This window comes from Rhinopithecus roxellana, chromosome 11, assembly GCF_007565055.1.
Source record: "Rhinopithecus roxellana isolate Shanxi Qingling chromosome 11, ASM756505v1, whole genome shotgun sequence".
Classification (NCBI taxonomy): domain Eukaryota; kingdom Metazoa; phylum Chordata; class Mammalia; order Primates; family Cercopithecidae; genus Rhinopithecus; species Rhinopithecus roxellana.
In genome coordinates this window covers 45,967,219-45,990,230 of record NC_044559.1, presented here as the reverse complement: position 1 = coordinate 45,990,230, position 23,012 = coordinate 45,967,219, and the positions used below count along the sequence as shown (strand labels likewise).

The 23,012-nt window shown below is 45.2% G+C and overlaps 1 protein-coding gene across 1 annotated transcript in view; it reads left to right on the top strand.

Moving 5' to 3' along the window:
- The window catches only part of ADAM12 (ADAM metallopeptidase domain 12), a 373,482-nt gene that overhangs the window by 330,954 nt on the left and 19,516 nt on the right, over positions 1–23,012 (top strand). Inside the window, exons 15-21 of the mRNA XM_030940432.1 lie at positions 7,754–7,862; positions 7,972–8,170; positions 11,627–11,704; positions 14,554–14,662; positions 18,282–18,417; positions 19,055–19,163; positions 21,104–21,283. Of these exons, the coding sequence (XP_030796292.1) occupies positions 7,754–7,862; positions 7,972–8,170; positions 11,627–11,704; positions 14,554–14,662; positions 18,282–18,417; positions 19,055–19,163; positions 21,104–21,283 (920 nt within the window). The remainder of the gene's footprint in view (positions 1–7,753; positions 7,863–7,971; positions 8,171–11,626; positions 11,705–14,553; positions 14,663–18,281; positions 18,418–19,054; positions 19,164–21,103; positions 21,284–23,012) is intronic.

Genomic DNA, 23,012 nt, shown 5'->3' with positions numbered 1-23,012 from the left:
TGGCTTTTTACTCATTCGTTCTTGGAACACATCTGCTATGCGCTGGCCCGAGGCACCATCCCTGCCCACAGGCAGGAGCCCTGGGGCCTCCCAGGAGGCAAAAGCAAGTGTGGTAAATACAAGAGGAGGACAACCTTGGGAGGAGGAAAAGGAGGGCCAATCCTAGCCTCCATGGCAAAGCCGGGGGCAGAGGAGAGCCCTGAAGGACACAGGAGCCCTGGACCCTCATCCAGCTGACTCAGGCGTCAAGTTCCAAGGAAGACGCTGACTCCTCTGGTTTTGGTCGTGTGCCCAGCATTGACCTGATCATATAACCTGTGGGATGGACCTCTCAGATTCAATCTTATGTGCATACCTCTGCCACTGGATAGGAAAGTTAGCTCCAATAAACCATGTATAACGGATTTCCCATAAGGAAAATGTTCTTGTTCCTAGAAGAAGGGATATGGGAGAGGTGTTCAACAAAATAATAAACAACCCTGCGTCTCCTACCCCCACAATCCATTTTCACAAAGTGCTGTTGCTGCTCCAAGCTCCCAAAACAACCTCTTACCACACAGGTGGATTCCACCCTGAAGGGGTGTGGCCAGTATGTGGTTCTGGAAGGAGTTGTGCTGAATCACTCTGACGACCACTAACTGGCAGCTCCCTGGCCCCAGGAAGTGGCCCAGAGCCCACCGTGGTACCATCCTACAACCTAACATTGGAGTTCGGGGCAGCAGGGGCGTGTTGCAAACAGGACCAAGTTTTGGCCACTGTGTCCTTAGAAGTTTGGTTCATTTCAAACCCCTTGGCCTTTAAACATCCGTGTTCCTCACGAGAGATTTCTCATTACAGCCTGGAGACTCCAGGGCAAGGCACCCTAGCCAACTGGGTAAGCGTAAGCATTGTAAACAGGGCTCTGCTCCATCTTCCTCCCACCTTCCTGCAACCCTCACCACCACTACCAAATTAAAGCAGCAGCAGTTTCAGAGGGCTGATAAAAGGACGCAAAAGATCACATCTATTGGGGCTTCCTGTGAGTTATCATAGCCACTTTTCTTCATCCTCCAGAGAAGAGAATGAACAAAGTAGATGACAGGGGTTGGAGTATGCCTTCAGACCTTTGATTCCATAGAGAAATGCATCTGTCCTATCCTCATGTTTACATGGCTGATGAAATCATGGCCTGCCTCTCCTGCGAATGTGCATTTTGTTTGCCATGTGGCAGTGAGCCGTATCATTGCTGTGCCCCGGGGACATCATGTCCTGGCCCTATTTCAGCGGTAAAGCGTGACATGGCATCCCTCACTCCCTCATGTTTTGGGTGAAAGCTGAAATGAATGAAACTCTTAGAAGGTGACCGTTATTGTCTTCCTGGAGGTAGAGACAGAAAGTTAACCTTTAGAACCTCGCATCGTTCAAGCCACTGGATGAATTAATAGCAGAGTGGAGTCAGTTTTACTGGCCAAACTTCACTGAGATTTATTTCTTGAGGAACTACTTCCTCAGAGGTTTCCAAGTCATTCTACTCCAAATTTTTCATTTCTTTCCCTGAATCAGTATAGATGCAACAAAAAGCATACAAATATCTGCTGCCTGCCTCCATTGTCCCAGTTTTAAAGGGAAATCTCACTGCGCATGCTTGGGTGCAGGGGGTAGGCTGTGACCCAGGTCAGTTCAGCACCTGAGACATGAGCATGAGGTGGCTGGTGTCCTCACCTGTCAGGAGACTTTTCGGAAAAAGATTTGGTGAAGATGGAGCTGACACCACGAGCAGGTGGATTACAGGAGAATATGTTGGTGGTTCTGAAGAGGAAAGGATGGCAGGGACAGGAGTCTGTGGCCAAGTAGGGGGTTTCTAACAGGAAGGCTGTACAGGATCAAGGCTGGATCATGAGTTTTGGCTTTAAACCCATGAGCCAAACCCAACTTTGCCATTTACATTGTGATCTTTGGCAACTTGCTAAAACGCTGAGGCTAAGTGAAACATCTCTGAAATGGGGAGAATGTAGACCTTACGGGGTGGTTATAAGGATTGAAGTGCTGTATCCAGCACCATACTTTAATTACAAGTGGCCCACTGATGATCTAAAAGGTGTCATTCAGTTAAAGTGTGTGTGTGTTAAGTGCAAGGAGAGGAATGACAGGAAAATGATCTTTGTTCCTAGGGTTGAGTGGCATAAAGAGAAGTCAGACTCAAGGCTTTTGCCCAGTGTTGCCTGCTGCCTCTTTCAACATGGCACTGGGTGCTGACTCAGGAGGAGTCTGGAGGCCCAGCCCAGGGCAGGCCAGGAGGGTTCCCAGAACCAGCTGGGATTTGGGGGCCGCAGGGAACCGCACACATTGAAAGGAGTAAAGGGATGGGTGCAGAGAAGTTGAAATCCTTGTGCTCGATGATTGTTCTGATTTCTATGCAAAGGATGTGCAAAAACTATTAGGGTTTCAGATGAGATTCCTTTTCCTTCTCATTTCCTGAGGCATCTGGTTAGCCCACAATCTCCACTAGTTCCCCTTAATGTGTAAGGGCCTGGGGACCATGAAGTGTGAGGGAGATGGATATAAAGCCCCTACTGACGTGATCATGAATCATTACAGGTGTGGTAAGTGATGCGAGCAGGGGCTGGTACAAGGAGTTCTCTTCTCCCCACACACACCCTCAGCCCTAAAGTCCAGAAGCTACGCCTTCCCCACAGCCCAAGGTGGTCCTCATTATCATTTGGGTTTCCTAGGGGCCTGCCACATGCCAGGAGCTCTACACACTGACTCAGCTCTACAGCACCTTTGAGTCGGGTCCTTGTCCCCATTTTACAGATGAGGGGACAGAGCCTCGAGAGCTTGTACAACAAGGCCTTTTGGACACTGAATGCCAGATCAGCCCAAGTTCCAAGCCTTTGTTCTTCCAACTCTGAAGCATGGCCACTGAGTTTATCAATCAGACAGAAGGGGGCATTCTAAAAAGGCTGAAGACTGAGAGGTATTCTATATTTTTCTTAGATCCCATACATGCCCAGCTATAAAACAAGGCTTCCCCCTGAAAGTACCCAGCAAAAAGAATCACTGACCACTGACCTGTCACTCTCTCAGCCACACCTTTTGGGTATCACAGAGCAGGTGGGAAGGAGCTTTGGCACTCATCATCCTGCATCCACACAGGTTCATCAAGGCTGCCTGACAAAATCAGGTTTAAAAAAAGGCAGGGGCATCTATCACATGCTTAAATATTATTCTTCGGCTGTGACTTCATCCCATTTTGGTTATTCTGGTAAGACAGCTTTTACGGGTTCACTTTGATAAGCAATAGAGTGGGTGATTTAGTTGTGGAGGTCATGAATATACACCCACTGGGCTAACAGAGAAGGTGCTCAGTGTTGGAAGAATGGGTACTCGAACCTAGAAACAAGATTTCCAGTGATAACAGAAAAAAAAATGTCAGCATCCTGAGAAAGCCGGAAGTGCAGGGAATGTGCCATGGAAAACAAGAAGACTGAGATCAGGCCGGGCATGGTGGCTCACGACTGTAATCCCAGCACTTTGGGAGGCTGAGGCAGGTGGATCACCCAAGTTCAGGAGTTCGAGACCACCCTGGCCAACATGGTGAAACCCCATCTCTACTAAAAATACAAAATATTAGTTGGGCGTGGTGGTGGGCACCTGTAATTCCAGCTACATGAGAGGCTGAGGCAGGAGAATCACTTGAACCCGGGAGGCAGAGGTTACAGTGAGCCAAGATCGCACCATTGCACTCCATCCTGGGCAACAAGAGCGAAACTCTGTCTCTAAATAAATAAAAAAAAGACTGAGACCAAAGGAAACGTAATCTCAGTAAAATTGTTCCACATTGTGGGAGAGTTTTGTAAGACAATCTAAATTAAAATGTGATTCTTTAACTGTTTCTCATTAAGTTAATTGACAGCATATTATAAGATGATGTTTGACTGTGTCATCTGTGTTAGTAAAATTCACATATTCAAATTGGCCATAAGCCTTTCTGAGGGTTTGTCTTTGGGAGAATGGCGGCGCTCCTGAAATGCCAGGTGGCCCTCTGCTGGGGCGTGTACCATGTTTCTGCGTTACTGGTAAACAAGGCATTGCATCTTATACACACCACACACCTGGTTTTCTGAGCTGTGCTGCTCTGCCAGCATTTGGGGCATTAAAATCATAAGCACACCCTGTATTAGTCTGTTCTCACACTGCTATAAATAAATAAATACCTGAGACTGCGTAATTTATAAAGAAAAGAGGTTTAATTGGTTCTTGGTTCTGCAGGCTTTATAGGAAGCAGAGTGGCTTCTGCTTCTGGGGAGGCCTCAGAAAGCTTACAATCATGGCAGAAGGTGAAGGGGAAGTAGGCACATCACACGGCCAGAGTGGGAGCAAGAGAGAGAAGAGGGAGGTGCCACACTTTTAAACGACCAGATCTCAATGACTCACTCACTATCCCAAGAACAGCACCAAGGGGATGGTGCTAAACCATTCAGGAGAAACTGCTCCCATGATCCAGTCACCTCCTACCAGGCCCTACCTCCAACAGTGGGAATTATAATTCTCCACGAGACTTGGTGGGGACACAGATCCAAACCACTTCACACTCTGACCCAGAAGGCTCAGTGTGTTTCGGCTTTGGATTCGCAAGTAGAGATCCAGTGTTTTCACTTCCAGAATGCTTTTATACTTGATTACACACTGTTTCCACGCCTTTGCTTGACTTCCTATCATAACGATAGCCCTTTATCTGGTATTTGTGTATGAAGCTTCCCCTTTGCTTCGCCGGTACATTTGCAGTGTCTTCAGTCCCTGTTGGTGTTGATCTCGCTCATCCTTTCTCTCTCCCCCTTCCTCTCTCTCTGTTTATCCTTCTGTACTCCCCAGTCCAACCTCATCCAACTCTCCTCCCAGGCTGCCATTGAGCTGTTTGTGAGTTCACGTGTCTGAAACTGCTCCAAGTCTCTTCAGAGCTCCCTATAAGGAAAACAAATTTATCAACTGGCACATTTGAATTGCACCATGGTATATGTATTTTTTAAGTGGTCACAATTCCCAGGAAAGAAATTACTTTATAATAAAGGTAGCAGAAACTAGGTCATCAGAATAGCATTGTGTGCAATGGCACAGTGATGGCAGCTCCACCCACCCATTTCCTAGGAGCTAAGCAGTCACTAAGAGCTGCTTGTATTTCCAAGTCCTGGTCTTGTGAAGTAGGGAAAGAATCAACAAAGCCATTTCCTGCCCCATTTTATTAGCCCTTCCATGAGCAGCTGCAGCACACCCCACAGCCACTGAACCTGCTGTTGCTTGGGCTGCAGGGCCAGGTCTTAATCTGCTCTCTATGCCTGAGACCCAGTGCAGGGTCCAGCACCTGTGAGGCTGGAGCACAGGAGGGAACAGCCCAGAAGCCTGGCTTCACCCTTTGATGATCCTGCCTTCAATACCTATGTGAATCTAAGCAATATATTTAACCTCTGATGTCCTCATTTTCTTGTCCATAAAATGGAATAATGAGACCTACCCTGTAGGATTAAATGGTAAGACTCAGCTCATGATGTCTTCTCTAAGAGGACGTCTCTGCCCAGCCTGCCTTTAAAAGCAACAGTCCCCCGGACCCTCCTACTCTATTTCTACCTTCATCGCATTCCCTAACACTGGGCTTCAGAGGAACATAATCATTTGTTTTCTTTCTGTTTCTCCTTGCAATTTTCAAGTAAGCAGGAGGTTTGTCCAGTTTGGTCCCTGTTATACTAGCAATGTCTGGAAGATAGTAGGTGCTGAATAAATGTGTGTGTCTGATTGAAGCCTGCAACATGATGGCTGGCTGGCTGGCTGGACGGGTGGATGGATGGATGAATGGATAGATGGGTAGATAAATGGATGATGGAAGGAAGTAGGAAGGGAAGGAAGGAGGAAAGAAGAGGGAAAGAAGGATGATTGGGAAGGAGATAGAGTTAGGCAAGTAACAAATACATAGGTGTGTGCAAAAACACACAAACTGTTGCATTGTTACTATTCTAGATGCCAGTTTTTCCAAACTGCTTTGATCAATCAGATCCAAGTACTCTGATCAAAAGTGCCGCCAAACAGGATGAAATTAAGTACAAAGTGCAGGTTCCACACTGAAACTTGCCTTCCCCATCCTTCCCTGCTCCGACAGAGAGATGAAAGAGAAAAAGAGGGCAGAATGCGGACAAATCAGGTCCCTACTAGACAGGAGCTGAGTGTGTCGGTGGTGTCGTCCTACTGTGAGCTGAGTGTGTCCGTGGTGTCATCCTGCTGTGAGCTGAGTGTGTCAGTGGTGTCGTCCTACTGTGAGCTGAGTATGTCGGTGGTGTCATCCTGCTGTGGGCTGAGTGTGTCCGTGGTGTCATCCTGCTGTGGGCTGAGTATGTCGGTTGCTGTGGGCTGAGTGTGTCGGTGGTGTCATCTTACTGTGGGCAAGGCAGATGTGGATCAGGTGGAAGGAAAGGGAATGAGATGGGAGGAGCTAGGCACCTCATCTTTTTCCATGACAGAGAACTGTGTCCAGTCTGGGCTAGTGCCCCTGAAAAAGGAGGCTGCGGAAGTTTCTCTAACGTGATTTATAAAAGAATGGGAAAAGGAGAGGTGTAAGGGTGGCTCATTGCAGAGGCTGAGCGCTGAGCACACTGCTCACTTCAAATGGTGCCAAGGTGGTGTGGCATGTGTGTGTTTAATGATGATCATGTCTGCTAGTAGCTGATGAGGTATCAGGTGCAGGCTAAAGAAGGGGGATGTTTTTAGTAATAGGAATATCTTCTGTCCCCTGGGAGGAGGTATCTTAAATAAATCTGTTGTCACCTTGGAAGGCAAATAAAGTCTGCCCGGGATAGGAAGCAGAGAAGGGCAGGAGGCAGAGTGGGGCTCTGGAGTGTCAGCATCCTGGCCATCAGAAGCAACGTGAGATAAAGTGCCCAAACAGGACACCAATGAGGGAGAGAAAAAGGACTGCACCGCAGGGCATGGTTTGTTCTGAAGAATGTGACATATTTTCTTGACTTGCTCAATAGTCTTCAACAGACATCACTATGCCCAGGAGTCCTCCAGAGCTTTGGCTACAAACCCTGATTATATGTGCTCTCTCTCTATGGCTGGAAGATGTGCTAAAAATGGCCATTTCTGAGCTTTCTGGTTGCCATGACCCTCTCTGCTGGGACCCGCCATGCTGTACCTAGGGATTACCAGGGTTTGTGACTCCATGGCCTCTGAGAGAAATCTCTGCCTTGCGAATAAAATGGAAGGTATTAATAGAAGGTAGGACTTGCTCTTACAGGGAGCTCTGTGGGACTAAAAATATTGCAGAAGATATCTTCGTTGCTCCTTTGGAGCCTGCCCTGGCTTGCATTTTCTCACCGGAATTGTGTGGGATGTTGTTAAAGAGGGCAAGCTTCCCCTTCTCTGCAGCCAGCCAGCCAGCCACCTCCTTTTTGCCCTGGATCGGATCTCATCCCACAGCCAGGCCTCATTTCCTGAGAGGCCACACATGCCATGAGCCCAGAGAGCAGACCTAAGGAAGAGTAAGCATTGAAACATATGCTTTGCCGTGTGCTGAGTCAAGAGAGGATGTGAGCTGTTGACACCCTTGGCTTCCCCTGGCCAGCTCCCACCATGAGTCAGGGCAGACACTGGGTGTGATTGCTTCGAACATGTCTCCCCTTAACCATTTGAGAGGCCTAGAGCCACGCAAAAACACAAAACAAAACAAACAAAAACATTAAAAACACCTGCAGGAGATGAAAATGCAGTTCTGCTTCTGTTTCAGGTGCTAAACCTGCCCCTGGGATCTGCTTTGAGAGAGTCAATTCTGCAGGTGATCCTTATGGCAACTGTGGCAAAGTCTCGAAGAGTTCCTTTGCCAAATGCGAGATGAGGTACGGAATCCAGACATCCTGGCAAAGTCTTTGCTCTGACCTTCCCACATGGCATAGGGTTGGTTCCAAATGGTTTCTCTTTGGGAATTGTTTGTTCTTACCCTTCCAGAGATGCTAAATGTGGAAAAATCCAGTGTCAAGGAGGTGCCAGCCGGCCAGTCATTGGTACCAATGCTGTTTCCATAGAAACAAACATCCCCTTGCAGGAGGGAGGCCGGATTCTGTGCCGGGGGACCCACGTGTACTTGGGCGATGACATGCCGGACCCTGGGCTTGTGCTTGCAGGCACAAAGTGTGCAGATGGAAAAGTAAGGCCCAAATGTTTGCTTGGATCATAAATGTAAGTCTGGAACAGGGCCCATTGAAACACGGCCTGTGCAAGAACTGGGTTACAGCGTTTGTTTGTTTTCTTAAATCGACTTCTTCTCAGATGCACCTAGAAGAAAAAGTTAATAAATCCTAGATCCTAGTCTGACTATTAAAATGCAGAATGGGGAAAATGAAGCCTGTCTTCTTCGGCCTTGAGTGTTAATAAGTCATTTCTGCACTCCAGGTGGCATGAGGACTTCTAGCCAGAAAATTACTTTGGAAAGAAATACAATCGCATATTCTATTGGTTTTGGATGGATATGTGGCTCGGTTTTTAGCACAGAGTTCTTGGGGGCTGTCCTCACCTGGATAGAATGGGAAATCAGATGTATTTTTACAGACCCTGTAGAGAGAAGAATAGGAGAGGGAGAGCAGTGGGAAAAACTCAAAACCAGAAGGGAGTCCTTTCAGAGAACAGGGAGAAAGATACATGGAGATATTTTGAGGTTTAGAAATAAAGTGAGGCCGGGCACGGTGGCTCAAGCCTGTAATCCCAGCCCTTTGGGAGGCCGAGACGGGCGGATCATGAGGTCAGGAGATCAAGACCATATTGGCTAACACGGTGAAACCCCGTCTCTACTAAAAAAAAATACAAAAAACTAGCCGGGCGAGGTGGCGGGCGCCTGTAGTCCCAGCTACTCGGGAGGCTGAGGCAGGAGAATGGCGTAAACCCGGGAGGTGGAGCTTGCAGTGAGCTGAGATCCGGCCACTGTACTCCAGCCTGGGCGACAGAGCGAGACTCCGTCTCAAAAAAAGAAAAAAAAAGAAAAAAAAAAAAAGAAAGTGAAACTTTTTTTTTGAAAGAAAAAAAGAATTTGAGATTTTCATGCTCTGCCATACTGATTTTTTTTTCACCAAACTTTCTCATCAGACTAAATGACAGCAAGCTAATACAATGTTTTAGGGAAAGGATGAAACAACCCCCAAATGCTTTTTAGACTCTATATTCAACAGGATCTTGAAATCACTCACTAACATGAGGTCACACAGGGAAGAAAAGACAGAGGCAGAGACAGAATGCTGAGGACAGGTGCTGCCTCCACTCTCCTGTCTTTGCCCCCACACACCCTGAGCCACAAATGCATTTTCCTTGAGAAATAGGATAGTACGTGAATCTTCTCATACATTCTGAATGTCTCCTTACCTACATTTGTTTGTATTCAAGCCTTGACATTAAAATGACATCTGATTTTTTTTTAGGCTCAAATCATATTTTGTCATTTAACTTTTAGATTTAGGGGTACATGTGCAGGTTTGTTATATAGGTAAACTTGTGTCATGGGGGCTTGTGGTACAGATTACTTCATCACCCAGATACTAAGCCTAGTAACCATTCGTGATTTTTCCTGATCCTCTCCCTCATTCACCCTCTGCTCTCTGATAGGCCCAGTGTGTGCTGTGCCCCTCTATGTGTCTATGTGTTCTCATCATTTAGCTCCTACTTATAAGTGAGAACATGTAGTAGTTAGTTTTCTGTTCCTGAATTAATTTGCTTAGGAAGATAGCCTCCAGCTCCATCCATGTTCCTACAAAGGACAAGATCTCATTCTTTTTTATGGCTGCATAGTATTCCATGGAGTATATGTACCATATTTTCTTTATCCATTCTATCATTGATGGACATTTAGGTTGAGTCCATGTCTTTGCTATTGTGAATAGTGCTGCAATGAACATATGAGTTCATGTGTCTTTATGATAGAATGATTTCTATTTCTTTGGGTATTACCCAGTAATGGGTCAGCTGGGTCACATGGTAATTTCTGCTTTTAGGTCTTTGGGGAATCACTACACTGTTTTCCACAATGGTTGAACTAATTTACACTCCGCCAGCAGTATATGTGTTCCTTTTTCTCCACAGCCTCACCAGCATATGTTGTTTTTTGACTTTTTAATAACAGCCGTTCTGACTGACACCTTTTTTTTTGAAACTGTAGCCTGAACAGCCAGGGCCAGGTGCATCTGGACATTCCAATTCCAAGGGCTCAATGTATCATCAAATTTGTTTTCCATGTTCAAGATGAAATGTGCTTTGACCTCAGAACCTTGGTTCTCTGATGGCTCAGGGACCAGCAGTGATTCCCATGAGGGTCCTGCTGTGTTCACTGTCATCCGGGACAGGTGCTTTTATCAGCTGGAATGTGACCATTCCCTCGGCCAGAATTCGCACCCACATAGTGGGAATCCCCTCAGTGCTGCTTGGGCCAGCACTTCTCCTAAAGGGTATGCCTCTTGCCTTATATGACCTGTTGGGGTCGGATGGTGACCTCCTCCGAAGGAAGGTTCTACTTAAAAATTGTTCTGCCATTTGAACATTAGATTCTTCTTCATTTGACTCCACTGATTTGTAAAATCTTATAGGAGATAAAGGGCTGCATCCCTTGAGTCTGGAGTATATTATGCACCTTTGAAATGAGGCTGAACTCTTTCAGCTGGCACAGTATCATTTAGCAAATGCTTGCCACTGCAACAGCTTGATAAACTCAAGGAGCAGTCTGTTTTCCACTTTCCACTGCTGAGCCTCATTACTGATGGTTTCTGTCATTGATGATGTTACTTGTCAGTCAGTACCTGGAAAAAGTTCCCATATTTCAATCTCTCCCTTAAAAGACTCTTCAACCCTGGATTTTTGGAGTCTCTGTCTATGTGTATCCAGGTCCTAGGATAAGGAGTAATCTGTCTCGCCCTCTCCTACATCTTTTTTTTTTTTTTTTTTTTTTTTGGAGACGGAATCTCTGTCACCAGACTCGAGTGCAGTAGCACGATCTTGGCTCACTGCAACCTCCAGCTCCCCGGTTCAAGCGATTCTCCTGCCTCAGCCTCCTGAGAAGCTGGAATTACAGACACGTGCCACCACGCCCAGCTAATGTTTGTATTTTCAGTAGAGACGGTGTGTCACCATTTTTTCCAGGACAGTCTCGATCTCCTGACCTCGTGATCTGCCTGCCTTGGCCTCCCAAAGTGCTGGGATTATAGGCATGAGCCACTGTGTCCAGCCTCGCCCTCTCCTGTATCTTTTAATGGAAGAAAAAAATGCTGCAATACATAGATTTCATTACAAGCTCCAAACAAAACTCATAGGAAAATCAGTTATAATTGTAGGATCAACTGAAAGTTATATTAAAAGCCATAAAGTGCAAAATAATTTCATAGTGTTCACATTGAACTTAGTCTCAAAATGTGCTGAGTTTGGAGGAGTCAGCAATAAGATCCGTGCCTGAGTCCAGTGTAAAATGTATTGTTTTGCTGCATCCGTATTAACTGAGACAAGGTTGGGTCTTCTCCAAGCTTTCTTTTGCTTGCTTTTTGTTTGAATACATGTATGTGTGTATGCTGGGGGCAGGGGAGGGGGATTGGAGAAATATTAAGATATTTGCTGTGTTTTCTTCCTCCTACAGATCTGCCTGAATCGTCGATGTCAAAACATTAGTGTCTTTGGGGTTCATGAGTGTACAGTGCAGTGCCATGGCAGAGGGGTGAGTAGCCAGCCCATAATAAGTAATAAATCATTCCTTTGTAAAAGGTTTTGCAATCCATAGCATTTTCTAAATAGAGCAGTTAGTGTCTTTGCAATATTTTCTTCTAAAGACATTCATTTCCTTTAACCTTTTCATTGTGACTTTTATTTAACAAAGAACATCAGATTGAGCCATAATTACCTTTTAAATTAACATTCTATGATTTAAAAAAAGATTTTTGTTGTTCAAAGTAATTTGAAAACCAGCCTTCCTTCATGAAGAGTTTCACATTAACATTTCAAACTGCACTGTTCCCCTTCTACCAACATTCAGAACCAGTGTCTGAACTGAAATACTTCCAAGAGGAATTAAAGCAAGGACAACAGACCATATTCAACACATGTTCCTGAAATCACACACGATGGGTTTCAACTAAAGAAGGCTGTTATTTTTGTTCAGAGAGCCTTTAGGGTAGAAGAGAACTCTAATTGCTTAAAACATAATTTATTTTTCTTGATGGGCTTAATTCTTTCCAATGGAATCATATTAGTCTTGATTAACCACACCAGAGGTTCATTTGTTTTCCTGAAACCTTTTCTACAGAAATCAGGCTCCAAATTCTTTATTTTAAAACGTGTAGACACTTGCCAATGATTCTTACACAGAATTACGGGGTGCAGGGGGGAGGGGGTTATAAATTACCATTGTGCCAGAACCATAAAGATCACAGTGTCACCTCAGATGGTTGTGTTGACGGTAAGGTTAGCTAACTCCCAATATAGAATGGAATCTTCTTATGTCTTCATTGGATCATAGATTATTTTCTGATGGCTGTTAAGAGATGATCAAGTCTAGTCCTATTATTTTACTGAAGAAGCCAAGCCCTGAGCTGGGGGGATGGTGTGCCCAAGGTAATATGGCCGGCAAGCCGCAAACTGGTTGAGGACCCTGGACCACGCCCTTTCCAATACCCCTGGGCCTCATCCACACATGGGAGAGGAGAGGTCCCCATTTCCTGGGTAGGTGGAGCAGCTGGCCATGCCTTGCTGAAGGGTAGCTTGGCCACAGTCCCACCCTAATAAGAGCAGGCTCCTGGCAGCACCTTCACATGGGTTTTAAAACAAGGCGCGTGACCACGAGTTACTGAGAGAAGCCATGAGCGGCAGGCATGAATCTAGGGCTAGTACATCCACAGCAGCATCTTTGAGGGGACAGGCAAGACACTTACATTTGGCATAGGCTCTGCCACATGCCAACTAATTCTACTCAATTTCTGCTTTATAGCAGTCTACTTTCTAACTCATTAAAGCCTATCCTGACAGTCGGCCTTCTTATCTGAAGCAATGGGGGTAGGTGGTTGATTCATCAAAACAAGTCAGTTGAGGCAGGGAAGCATTACATGGGAGATGTATACTCCACACATTTTATTTTGCCTTGAAATAAAAGTGTATATCTGGCAGCCATATTTTGATGGAGAGCTGAGGCCTTTAGGACTGATTTACTGAATGTCATTGTGCATTGACTTCCTGACATAAACCACCCAAAAATGCATCATCAACAACTTCTAGTTCGTTTCTTTAAGTGGAGGGGGACCTTAGACACTCAACAGCATCCAAGAACAGCCTCCTGCTTGTCCCCTGCCACTCTTCCCAACCATTGTGCAGTTGTCCCACTCATTCCTAATTTTTCAGAAACTCTTTTAGTGATTTGTCTTTTTTAAACCAGTGTTCCCAAAGGATTCAACCTAATATTTTTTTTAACTTTTTTTTTTCTTTATAAAGACAGTGTTTCACCATGTTGGCAAGGCTGGTCTCGAACTCCTGGCCTCAAGTGATCTACCCACCTCAGCCTCCCACTTGCTGGGATTACAGGCATGAGTCACTGTGACTGGACTTGACAACCTAATTTTCATAGAAAAATATTAAATATATATCATCTTCATGGTAATATTCCATTGGATCATGTACTTTCAGTTAGTTACGTCTGGCACAATAACGAGTCCAACCAGCATGGACAGGCTTGGGAGTAGCCACCATTGGTAGCCCTTGGTAACCAGGTGGGCAGGGGCTGCTGGCCCCTCCATGGAATGCTCTGGACTATGAGCTGGGCCCACCGAGGGTGAAGCACAGCCTCCTCGGGCTTTCTTGGTCTCCCTTTCTTGCCATGCCAGAGCCATTCTCTTATTTCACAAGGAAAAGAATCCACTGTTGGATCCGCACCCTGGTGCATGGCTGGGAGCCAGGAAACAGCCACTGGGAAACTCCGTAAGAAGGAGGCGGGCATTGCAGGGGACAGGCTTCAGGAAGTATTAGTGGAAATCCCATGCACCCTGCTAGGCTCAGGAAATGGGGGGCCTGCCTCGGACCCCTGCCTGGCACAGGACCCAGCAGTCACCAACCTCTCTGAGCCTTCTATCTGAGGGAGACAGGGATGTGCCAAGCATCTGTCAGGTCCCATGGTGCCCCAGGGCTTTGGGTCTGTAGCCCCAAAGCATGGTCCCTCCTCACTGCTGAGGACCATGAGGGCTTCTCCTCGTGGTCAGACAGTGAGTTTTCTGGATTCATAAAGGAAGATGGAGAGATAGAGAAGGAAGTGAGATGGGTAGGGGAAGCAAGCTGATGAACCCAGATACTCTTCATCACTCTCTTAACAGCCACTAACAGGCAGATGATGAGTCTTTGCAGCCTTAGGTCTGGTCGCACCTGTGTGGTGTGTAGTGCCAGGTTTGGGCTCATTTGCACCTTGGCATGTGCTGAGTCTGGCTGTGTCACTGTTGCGGGGGCTCTGACCATGGCCCCCGTGCTCCTGTGGTGATGTACAGAGCGGCGTATGCCCTAATCCCACGTCCCTACCCTCTGCCCTGAAAGGTGTGCAACAACAGGAAGAACTGCCACTGCGAGGCCCACTGGGCACCTCCCTTCTGTGACAAGTTTGGCTTTGGAGGAAGCACAGACAGCGGCCCCATCCGGCAAGCAGGTCAGTGAGGCCCCTGCATCCTGGCGGGAGGAGGCTGAGCACCTGGGGGCAGGTGGGCTCGCCAGCTGTCAGTGTGGGTGCAGGTAGAGCCAACAAGAAAGGTAGACCCCCATGTGGGTCTGCACAGCCTAGGGTCTCCCACAGTTTCCAGATGCCCCTCTCATCCCTGCCCGATCTCCGAGGCTCCTTGCTCTCCGCTTTGACTGAGTGGCTGAATTTGCCAGTTCCTTAGCCTGCGACACTTTTCTTAGCTAAGGTCATTTCTATAGTGAACTGCTGAATGGGTATGAATTTCATCACTGTATCAAAGGACTTTGTAAAAGCCAGCATCTGTGTGGTAGGGTGAAAAGGTGTGAAGTTTACTGCCTTTTAAAAATCTTACTGGAAAGACACCCACCTCTTAGTAAAGGTGACAGTCACAGCAGCAGTGGGAGTCATTGCAACAGCTTCTGCATATGGAACGGTGTGTGCAGGTGCTATGTGGTACATTTTATGCGCATGATGTCATCCGCTCCTTATACAACTCTGAAGAAGGTGGTATGATTCTTTTTTCACATACATAGGATCTGAGGCTCAGGGAAGTTAAGTATTTTGCCTAATGTGATCTCGCTAAGATTTAGACACAGGTCTGCCTGTCCCCCAAGCAGCTCTTAGTAGCAGCTGTGCTTGAACTCACGGCCATTTCCCCTCAGATGACCTTTAGAAATGGTGTCCTGGTGTGGTGCTGTTTCCTCTGAGTTCTTACTGGGCAATTCAGGGGCAAGTCTGAATGATGTCCCTTTTGGAGGGAAAGAAGCAAGGCAGGAAGCTGCACAGCTCCAACAGGGAGCATGGCCAGGGCCAGGTGCCCGTGGGATCGCAGGAGCATGCGTCTTCTGTCTCAATGACACTCATCTGAGCCCTCCCATGACATGGGAGACTGTGACCAGTGCTGCTGCAGAGGAGGTCACGCATCCCCAAGGCCTCCTGTGACTGGCAGCATTGACTTTGTGGCTTTGCCATCGTTTCCATGACAACAGACACAACACAGTTCTCAGGGCTCAGGAGGGGAAGTCCAGCCTACCAGGCACATCTGCAGAAACAGCGTGAGGAAGGGCAGTGAGTTCCTGGTTGAGCTTCTGCTAAAACGTGGACGTGCTTCAATGCTACCCCTGAGAGAGCACCAGGTTACCACTCTAGCAGGTCCCAGCTCTGCAACAAGGAGGAAAAGGACTCAAAAGTCTGGCCTTTCACTGAGCCTCCACAGCAGTGGGGAAGAAGCAAGGGTTGGGCCCAGTGTCCCCTTTCCCCAATGACATCTCAGCCTTGACAGCCCTGATGACTGGTCTCTGGCTGAAAATGCTCTAACATGGCTTTTAGCATTTATTATATGAAAACAGCAGGATTTTAGTTTTTAATTTATCAGAGACCCTGCCACCCATTCCGTCTCCATCCAAGCAAACTGAATGGCACTGAAACAAACGGGAGACGAAGGTAGGAGAAAGGGTGGCAAGCTCTGTGGCTCTTTGGCACAGACGTGCGTGACCAGCAGTACTCAGGTTTGAGGGTTTGCAAAAAGCCAGGGAACCCACAGAGTCACCAACCCTTCATTTAACAAATAAGAATGTTAAAAGTGAAAACAACGGAAGAGCCCAACTCCATCCCCTGTGGCCATTATTGCATAAAAGAGAGTGCGTTTGAAATATCCCTGCCTCCACCCCGTGCATACATATACAGAACCAAGCATGGCTCGCTGCTCCTTGGCCTGGCCATGGCTCAGAGGCTCATTAAACAAGTACTCATTTGTCTGCCACGTGCCAGCCACTCTCCTGGGTCCTGGAGAGACTTTAAGCAAGTATGACATGGCATGATAAGTGGGGGGTACGACTGCAGGGCGAGAGGGCATCATGGGAGGGGAGCAACCCTCACGGAGCAGCAGGATATTGTCAGGAGGGCTCCTGGGGACCCTCATTTGTTGAGGTCTGAAGGGGGCGAGGGAAACGTGCCTTCTGAAACAGAGATAGCTGACTGTGCAAAGATCTAGAGTGTGGACTGGGCTGGGCTCAGATCTAGAGTGTGGACTGGGCTGGGCTCAGATCTAGAGTGTGGACTGGGCTGGGCTCAGATCTAGAGTGTGGACTGGGCCAACAGGAGGAGACACAGGACACGGTGTTCATGCTGGTCATGCGGAAGAGGGAGATGGAGTCACTCACAGCCCGAGCCTCTGGCTTGAACAACCCTGGGGGATGCAGCAGGTTCAGTGTGTGGGCCCTGTAAATGTTCAGTCTCATAGAGTGATGTATTGAAGACTTATGGATTCACTTTATGGAACTAGAAATTATAGTTCAAGAATTTTGCTGCTCACTTTTTAAATTAGCTTTGTTATGAGACACCAGAACTCTAGCCAGAGCCCCGTGATCACTGCTAAGGCTCTGAAAAGAGGGACATTTTGGCCAGGAAACCAGAAGCAATACTTTTCCAGTAACACTAACAAGTGAGTCAAGACTGTCATCTGTTGGCTGTCTTGCTTAGGCTAAGACACATCCCTGATAGGCCTTGTTAGTGGGAGATGAGGTCCAGAAACTGAGAGGGTGTGAAAGACATTCTTTCCCTGGAGTAGGAGCTGCTGCTGCAGTGGTCCACAGCCAGCTGAGGGTCCAGGTGGGAGGCAGGGCTGAGGAGAGCCCAGGTAACTGCAGTCACCTTTGCGGCGATCACCAGCAGCCTGAAAGGACTGTTGCGCACTTACCTAATGTGAAGTACACCCTGATCCTTGCTGGTGGGAAGACAAATGAATCAAGATCCCTGTCCTCTGAAAATTCACAGCCTGGTTGAAATCACAAGTAGACCTCCTCTAAGTCTGAGCATTTCGAGTCCTTCCCAGCCTCTGACCATAGCTGCTGTAAGAAACCAATCTGATGGTTTGATTTTTTCCTTCCTTTCCCTACCCTTGAGGAGGCTCTTAACTGTAATAAACAAAATGGCAGCAGGTCAGAGAAAAGATGTTTTCATAGAGAAAACAGCTTCCTCCCAGAAAAAGGGTTTCCCCACAAAGGCTGTGTTTGTAAGTCCCCAACATAACAAAGCAACACCCATGGGTGTTTCATTTAAATGAGTTTTCTTTTTTCACTATCTACTTTGAGACGTCCAGCAAGAAAGCATCTCATTTTTTAAAAACATGAAAAAAGAGAAAGCAGAACCCAAAACTACAGACTGAGTAAAGAAAGGCACTTTGAGGTGGCAAATCTGTGCTGAGGGCTGGAAACATTTGAGCCTGGGGATAGCTGTGATTCCGGTGAGGTTTCGGGGATGGCTCCCTGCTACCTTCTGTGGCTACCATGGTCCACTGTGCCATTGTCACACCTCAGGGAGTCTGGGTGGTCCAGGCCATCGCCCCAACTACCCAACTATATATTCCTGTTTGGCAAGTTCTAGAGGTGTCAGAAATGAAGAGGGGTAACATAGATTGAACCTCAAACATGATCTTTGAAGTAAGAGAGTTTATTAGGACATCACTCAAGGGTTTACTCTCTTCATTTCTGTTGTTTCAGAGTTCACTTTGCCATAAGTGTCAACTTGATACCTCCCATATTTCATTGTAACTGCCTCCTTCCGTGAGCCCCAATGTGTTTTGTTTCAGATAACCAAGGTTTAACCATAGGAATTCTGGTGACCATTCTGTGTCTTCTTGCTGCTGGATTGGTGGTTTATCTCAAAAGGAAGACCTTGATACGACTGTTGTTTACAAATAAGAAGACCACCATTGAAAAACTAAGGTACCTTGGGTTTAGGTTGTTCAAGAAACGGTGGCTCAGAAAATGTACAGCAAACTGCTTCTCACTTCATTTTTTTTTTTTTTTTTTTTTTTTAGCAAAGGTCAGATTTTCTGGATCATAAACTTGGGACTTGGTTCTTTTATGGGGGGGTTTCTTGTTTAAAATTTCTGCCAGATCAGCTGCCTCCTTTACTTCCCTTCAAACAACAATGTGCTGCTTATTACATAAGCTAGCAGGGTGTCAGGGAATTCCACTGATGTGTTTTCTCCCACCCTTATGTTAGTAATTTTTATACAACATGGAGACATTGAAATATTTTCATCAGATGGGGTAGCTTTTGATCCAAATATATTCAAAGACATTATCGCTGAAATGCCAGCTTCATACAAATCATCTTCCAGGTGTCACTACACTGCATTTCCATGGACTGCAAGAACTAATTTGACAAAATAGAGGTTTTGAGGGAAAAATTAGTATTTATTTTTTAATCTCCTAAGAGTGTTAGGTAATTTTTCCTTTGCATGTCTAGCACACTAAGTAAACTATCTTTTGAGTGCCACCATGAGCAAAGTGTAAAAATTCAAGTCAGTGAGAAGGGGAAACATGCTTGGTCAGCAGGTGTGGGATTCTGTTGCAGGTGTGTGCGCCCTTCCCGGCCACCCCGTGGCTCCCAACCCTGTCAGGCTCACCTCGGCCACCTCGGAAAAGGCCTGATGAGGAAGCCTCCAGATTCCTACCCACCAAAGGTGAGTCTTGAATAGATGTGAGTGCTCAGGGCACACATGCAGACATGAGGTTTTCAATACAAGATTGAATAAGAATGGGATCCTAGAGGAACTGCCTATGAAGTGCTGAGTCTGCATTGCCAGATCAACAGGCTCTGAGGGAGGGTCTCTGAGATGATCTGGGGAGGCCCCATGGTGCCGCCATGGAAGCCCACCTAGATCCTGTTGGCACAGTCAGTGTCCCCTGCATGATATGGTGCAGCATATTGTCAGCTGTGATCCCTCCAGTCACCCAGAGCAGCCACATTTCTGGGGCCCCACTGGGTCTGCAGCCCAAACTGGCTCCTGATACCGGCCCCCAACGCCATCCCCACCATGGTTTCCAAATGCCACCACTTGGCTTTAGGTGAGCTGCTTTAGCCCACTGTTACTCTTAAAATATTTTTAAAAGTTACACGGAGCTCTCAGAATTGACCATTTTGCTCCAGCCCTGAGCTGAGGAAGCCCTGTCCACCCTGTGGTTTCAGAGAACTGGATCCTTAACCCAGAGTATCTCATAGCTCCCTGCTGTCTCTTAACCCTCTTGCTACCCTGGTGAATTACAGCTAGAGTTCATTCTAATAGTTTTTCCCCACCGAGTTTTTCTGATGTACCCACAAGAATTCTTGAATATTGAACTTATTCAACAAGAGTCCAAATTATAACAGTGAACAAGATTGGTGTCAAAAAAAATGAGAAGCGATTGAAAAATCATTGCTGCATATTTAGTAGGCAAGAAACTGTTTTAATTCCCTTGATCCAAAAAGCATAGAGGATGGGCCACCAAGGAGGAGTCTCCTGTTCCCAATAAGCTTTACCCCTGCTCATCCCCAAAGCTGGAACCGTAAGTGAGAATGGCTTTGTGTGGTAGCCGAAAGCACATCTTTATTTTTTTAAAAAAAAGGAAAACGCAGCAGCTCCCTATTAAAAAAAAAAAAAAAAAAAAAAAAAAAAAAAAAAAAAAGCACAGCCTTATTTTTGAGAGCCCCAAACTGGAAACGACCCAAATATCCATCAACCAGTAAAAGGATAAACAAACAATGGTATGTTTGCACAAAGGAATGAACCACTGATGTATACAATATTGTGGATGAATCTCTAGATAATTATTCTGAGGAAAAGAAGAAAAGCCAGAGTGCATACTCTGTGATCCCACATATATGCAGTTCTGACAAATGCAAACTGATAGTGCCAGAAAGCAGACTGATGATTGGAGGGAGAGTGAAGGGAGAAGGATGACAAGGAAACTCTCTGGGGTGATGGACACATTCATTTGTCCACTTGTTTGTTGTGAGGGTTTCATGGGTGTGTAAACATGTCAAAAATGACCAAGTTGTATACATTGTCAATTATACCTCAATTAAGCTGTTTTTAGAAAGAGAGGAAGGAAGAGGTGGAAGCCTGAAGTCTAAGAGCCCCTACAGCACCTGTTCTAAGAACAAGGGTTACCATGTGGGAGAACGTCTCCAACTCCAAGCCCCAACTTCAGCCATGGCCTCCTGAAGCCACAACTCTCCTTTCCTCAGTGGCTTTCTCAGTTCTCATTGAGCCTTGTACACATTAAGCTGTGTCTTGTTTTCATCTCTCTTTTGTAACTTCCCTAAGATCTCGGTCTGTGTCTTTATACTTGGTACTTATTCAAGTGCTTTGCACCTATTTGTTAATTAAACCATTTTTAAAAATCTAAACAAAAATCGATCCTTCTATTCCAGATTTGGTGGGATGGAGGCAGGTGATGCTTCTGTTTGAATTTTGAAGTTTAAATAAATAATAGTTTCCCTCTTGTGTACATCCTTGATTTCTTTCCTTTACTCCACCTTGGCCTTCAGCTATAACGGATGAGTTGGCACTGCATTTTCCTTAAGGAATTACTGATATTTTTGAAACCCGCTATAGCATGGCTTTTTACTTTGACTGTGCAGGACAATCCCAGGAGATTGCTACAGTGTCTGAATGTTGACATCAGCAGACCCCTCAATGGCCTGAATGTCCCTCAGCCCCAGTCAACTCAGCGAGTGCTTCCTCCCCTCCACCGGGCTCTGCGTGCACCCAGCGTCCCTGCCAGACCCCTGCCAGTCAACCCTGCACTTAGGCAGGCCCAGGTATGCTTTGAGTACTAACATGATAGGATGTAGTTCAAATCCAGATTCTGCTACTTGTTGATGTGTAAGCTTAGACAAGTTGCTTAACTTCTTGGTGCCTCTATAATATGGAGATAATTGAGCTACTCAGATGGTTAAATGAGATAATCCACATAAAGCAGTTAGTTTGATGCCTGGAGTATAATAAGGGTGTCATATATTTTAATTACTAGTTGTAATGTGTTAAGTATTTGAATAGTTAGACCACTCATGCAACTAAACTATGACACTTTTGAGAATTGCAGGGGGACTAGTAATAATTAGGCCTGGACAGTAAAATAGAGACAGGCAATCTAAGACAGATGGTCACCCTAAGAACCATCAGTTATACTTTCTCATCATTTTATTTCAAATTTACAAGAATTATACCACCTATTGAGTGTCTCTGCACCAAAGTTAGCACTGTATTGTTTACTTTATGTATATCATCTCATTTGTATGCTATTTTTGGAAGTGACCATTTGTTTGCTGCAATAACGAATGATATTTCACAATAGAAAACTTGAAAGGAGGAGAAAACAAGCAAATAAACAGGAGATAATCACTGGTAGTTTTTCACTGCTAATTTTTGTTTATAATTATGTATTTTAACATAATTTATTTGTACAAAGTTTTATATTCTGCTTTGTTATGCCTTAAAAATCAGTCCCATTTACAATGGCATTAAAAATCCTTAAAGATGTTATTTAACAATAACACTATGCTTGAATATAAATGTTTAAGTACTTGCCAATTATTGGGCATGTTTTGATGTCTCTAACTTTTGCTGTTATAAACAGCTCTATTATAAAGTTCTAGACAGGTAAATCTTGGACCTCTTTATTCCCCTAGGAGAGATTCTTAAAAGTGAAATATTGGGTTGAAAGATTGTATGACCATTTTAGGCCTCATAATATAAAAGTATTTTTTCAGAACTCTTATATATGTTTGCTTTTCCCACATTATTGTTTTTCTCACCATGACTTTGCTAACACTAAATTTTAACTTTTACCAGTTTGATAAATAAAACAAAATACCTTATTTTTTTGCTGTCTAGTAGTTCTATCAGTTACTGAGATGTTGAACTTTCCAACTATAATTGTGTCTCCTTTGAATTCATCAGTTTTTGCTTCATGTATTTTGAAGCTTTGTTTGTGATATACACAATTAGAACTGTTGTGTCATCTTCATAAAGTGACCCTTTTATCATTATGTCATGTCTCTGTTTAGCTCTGGTAATCTTTGTTCTAAAATCTACTTCTTCATCTGATATTAGTATATCCACTCCAGTTTTATTCTGATTAGTATCAGTGTTGTCTTTTTGCAATCATGAATGGTATTTCACAATAGGAAGCATCATTCATGATTGCAGCAAACAGAAATGGTTACTTCCAAAAACAGCATAAAAAGCAGAGTACGAATTTTTGCATCCTTTTACTTTTAACATACCTATGGAATTACATTTGAAAAGAGGTTCTTGTAGACAGCACATAGTTATATTTTTTCATCCATTTAGCCAGTCACTATCTTTTAATAGGTGTGTTTGGAACATTAATATTTAATGCAATTGTTGATATGTTTGGATTTAAGTTTACCATGTTAATATTCTGTTTGTTCTCTCTGGTTTTTGTTTCATTGTGCTTTTTCTGTGTTCCTGTAGTTTAGTTGAACACTTGTTAGTATTACATATTGATTTATCTGCATTTGAGTA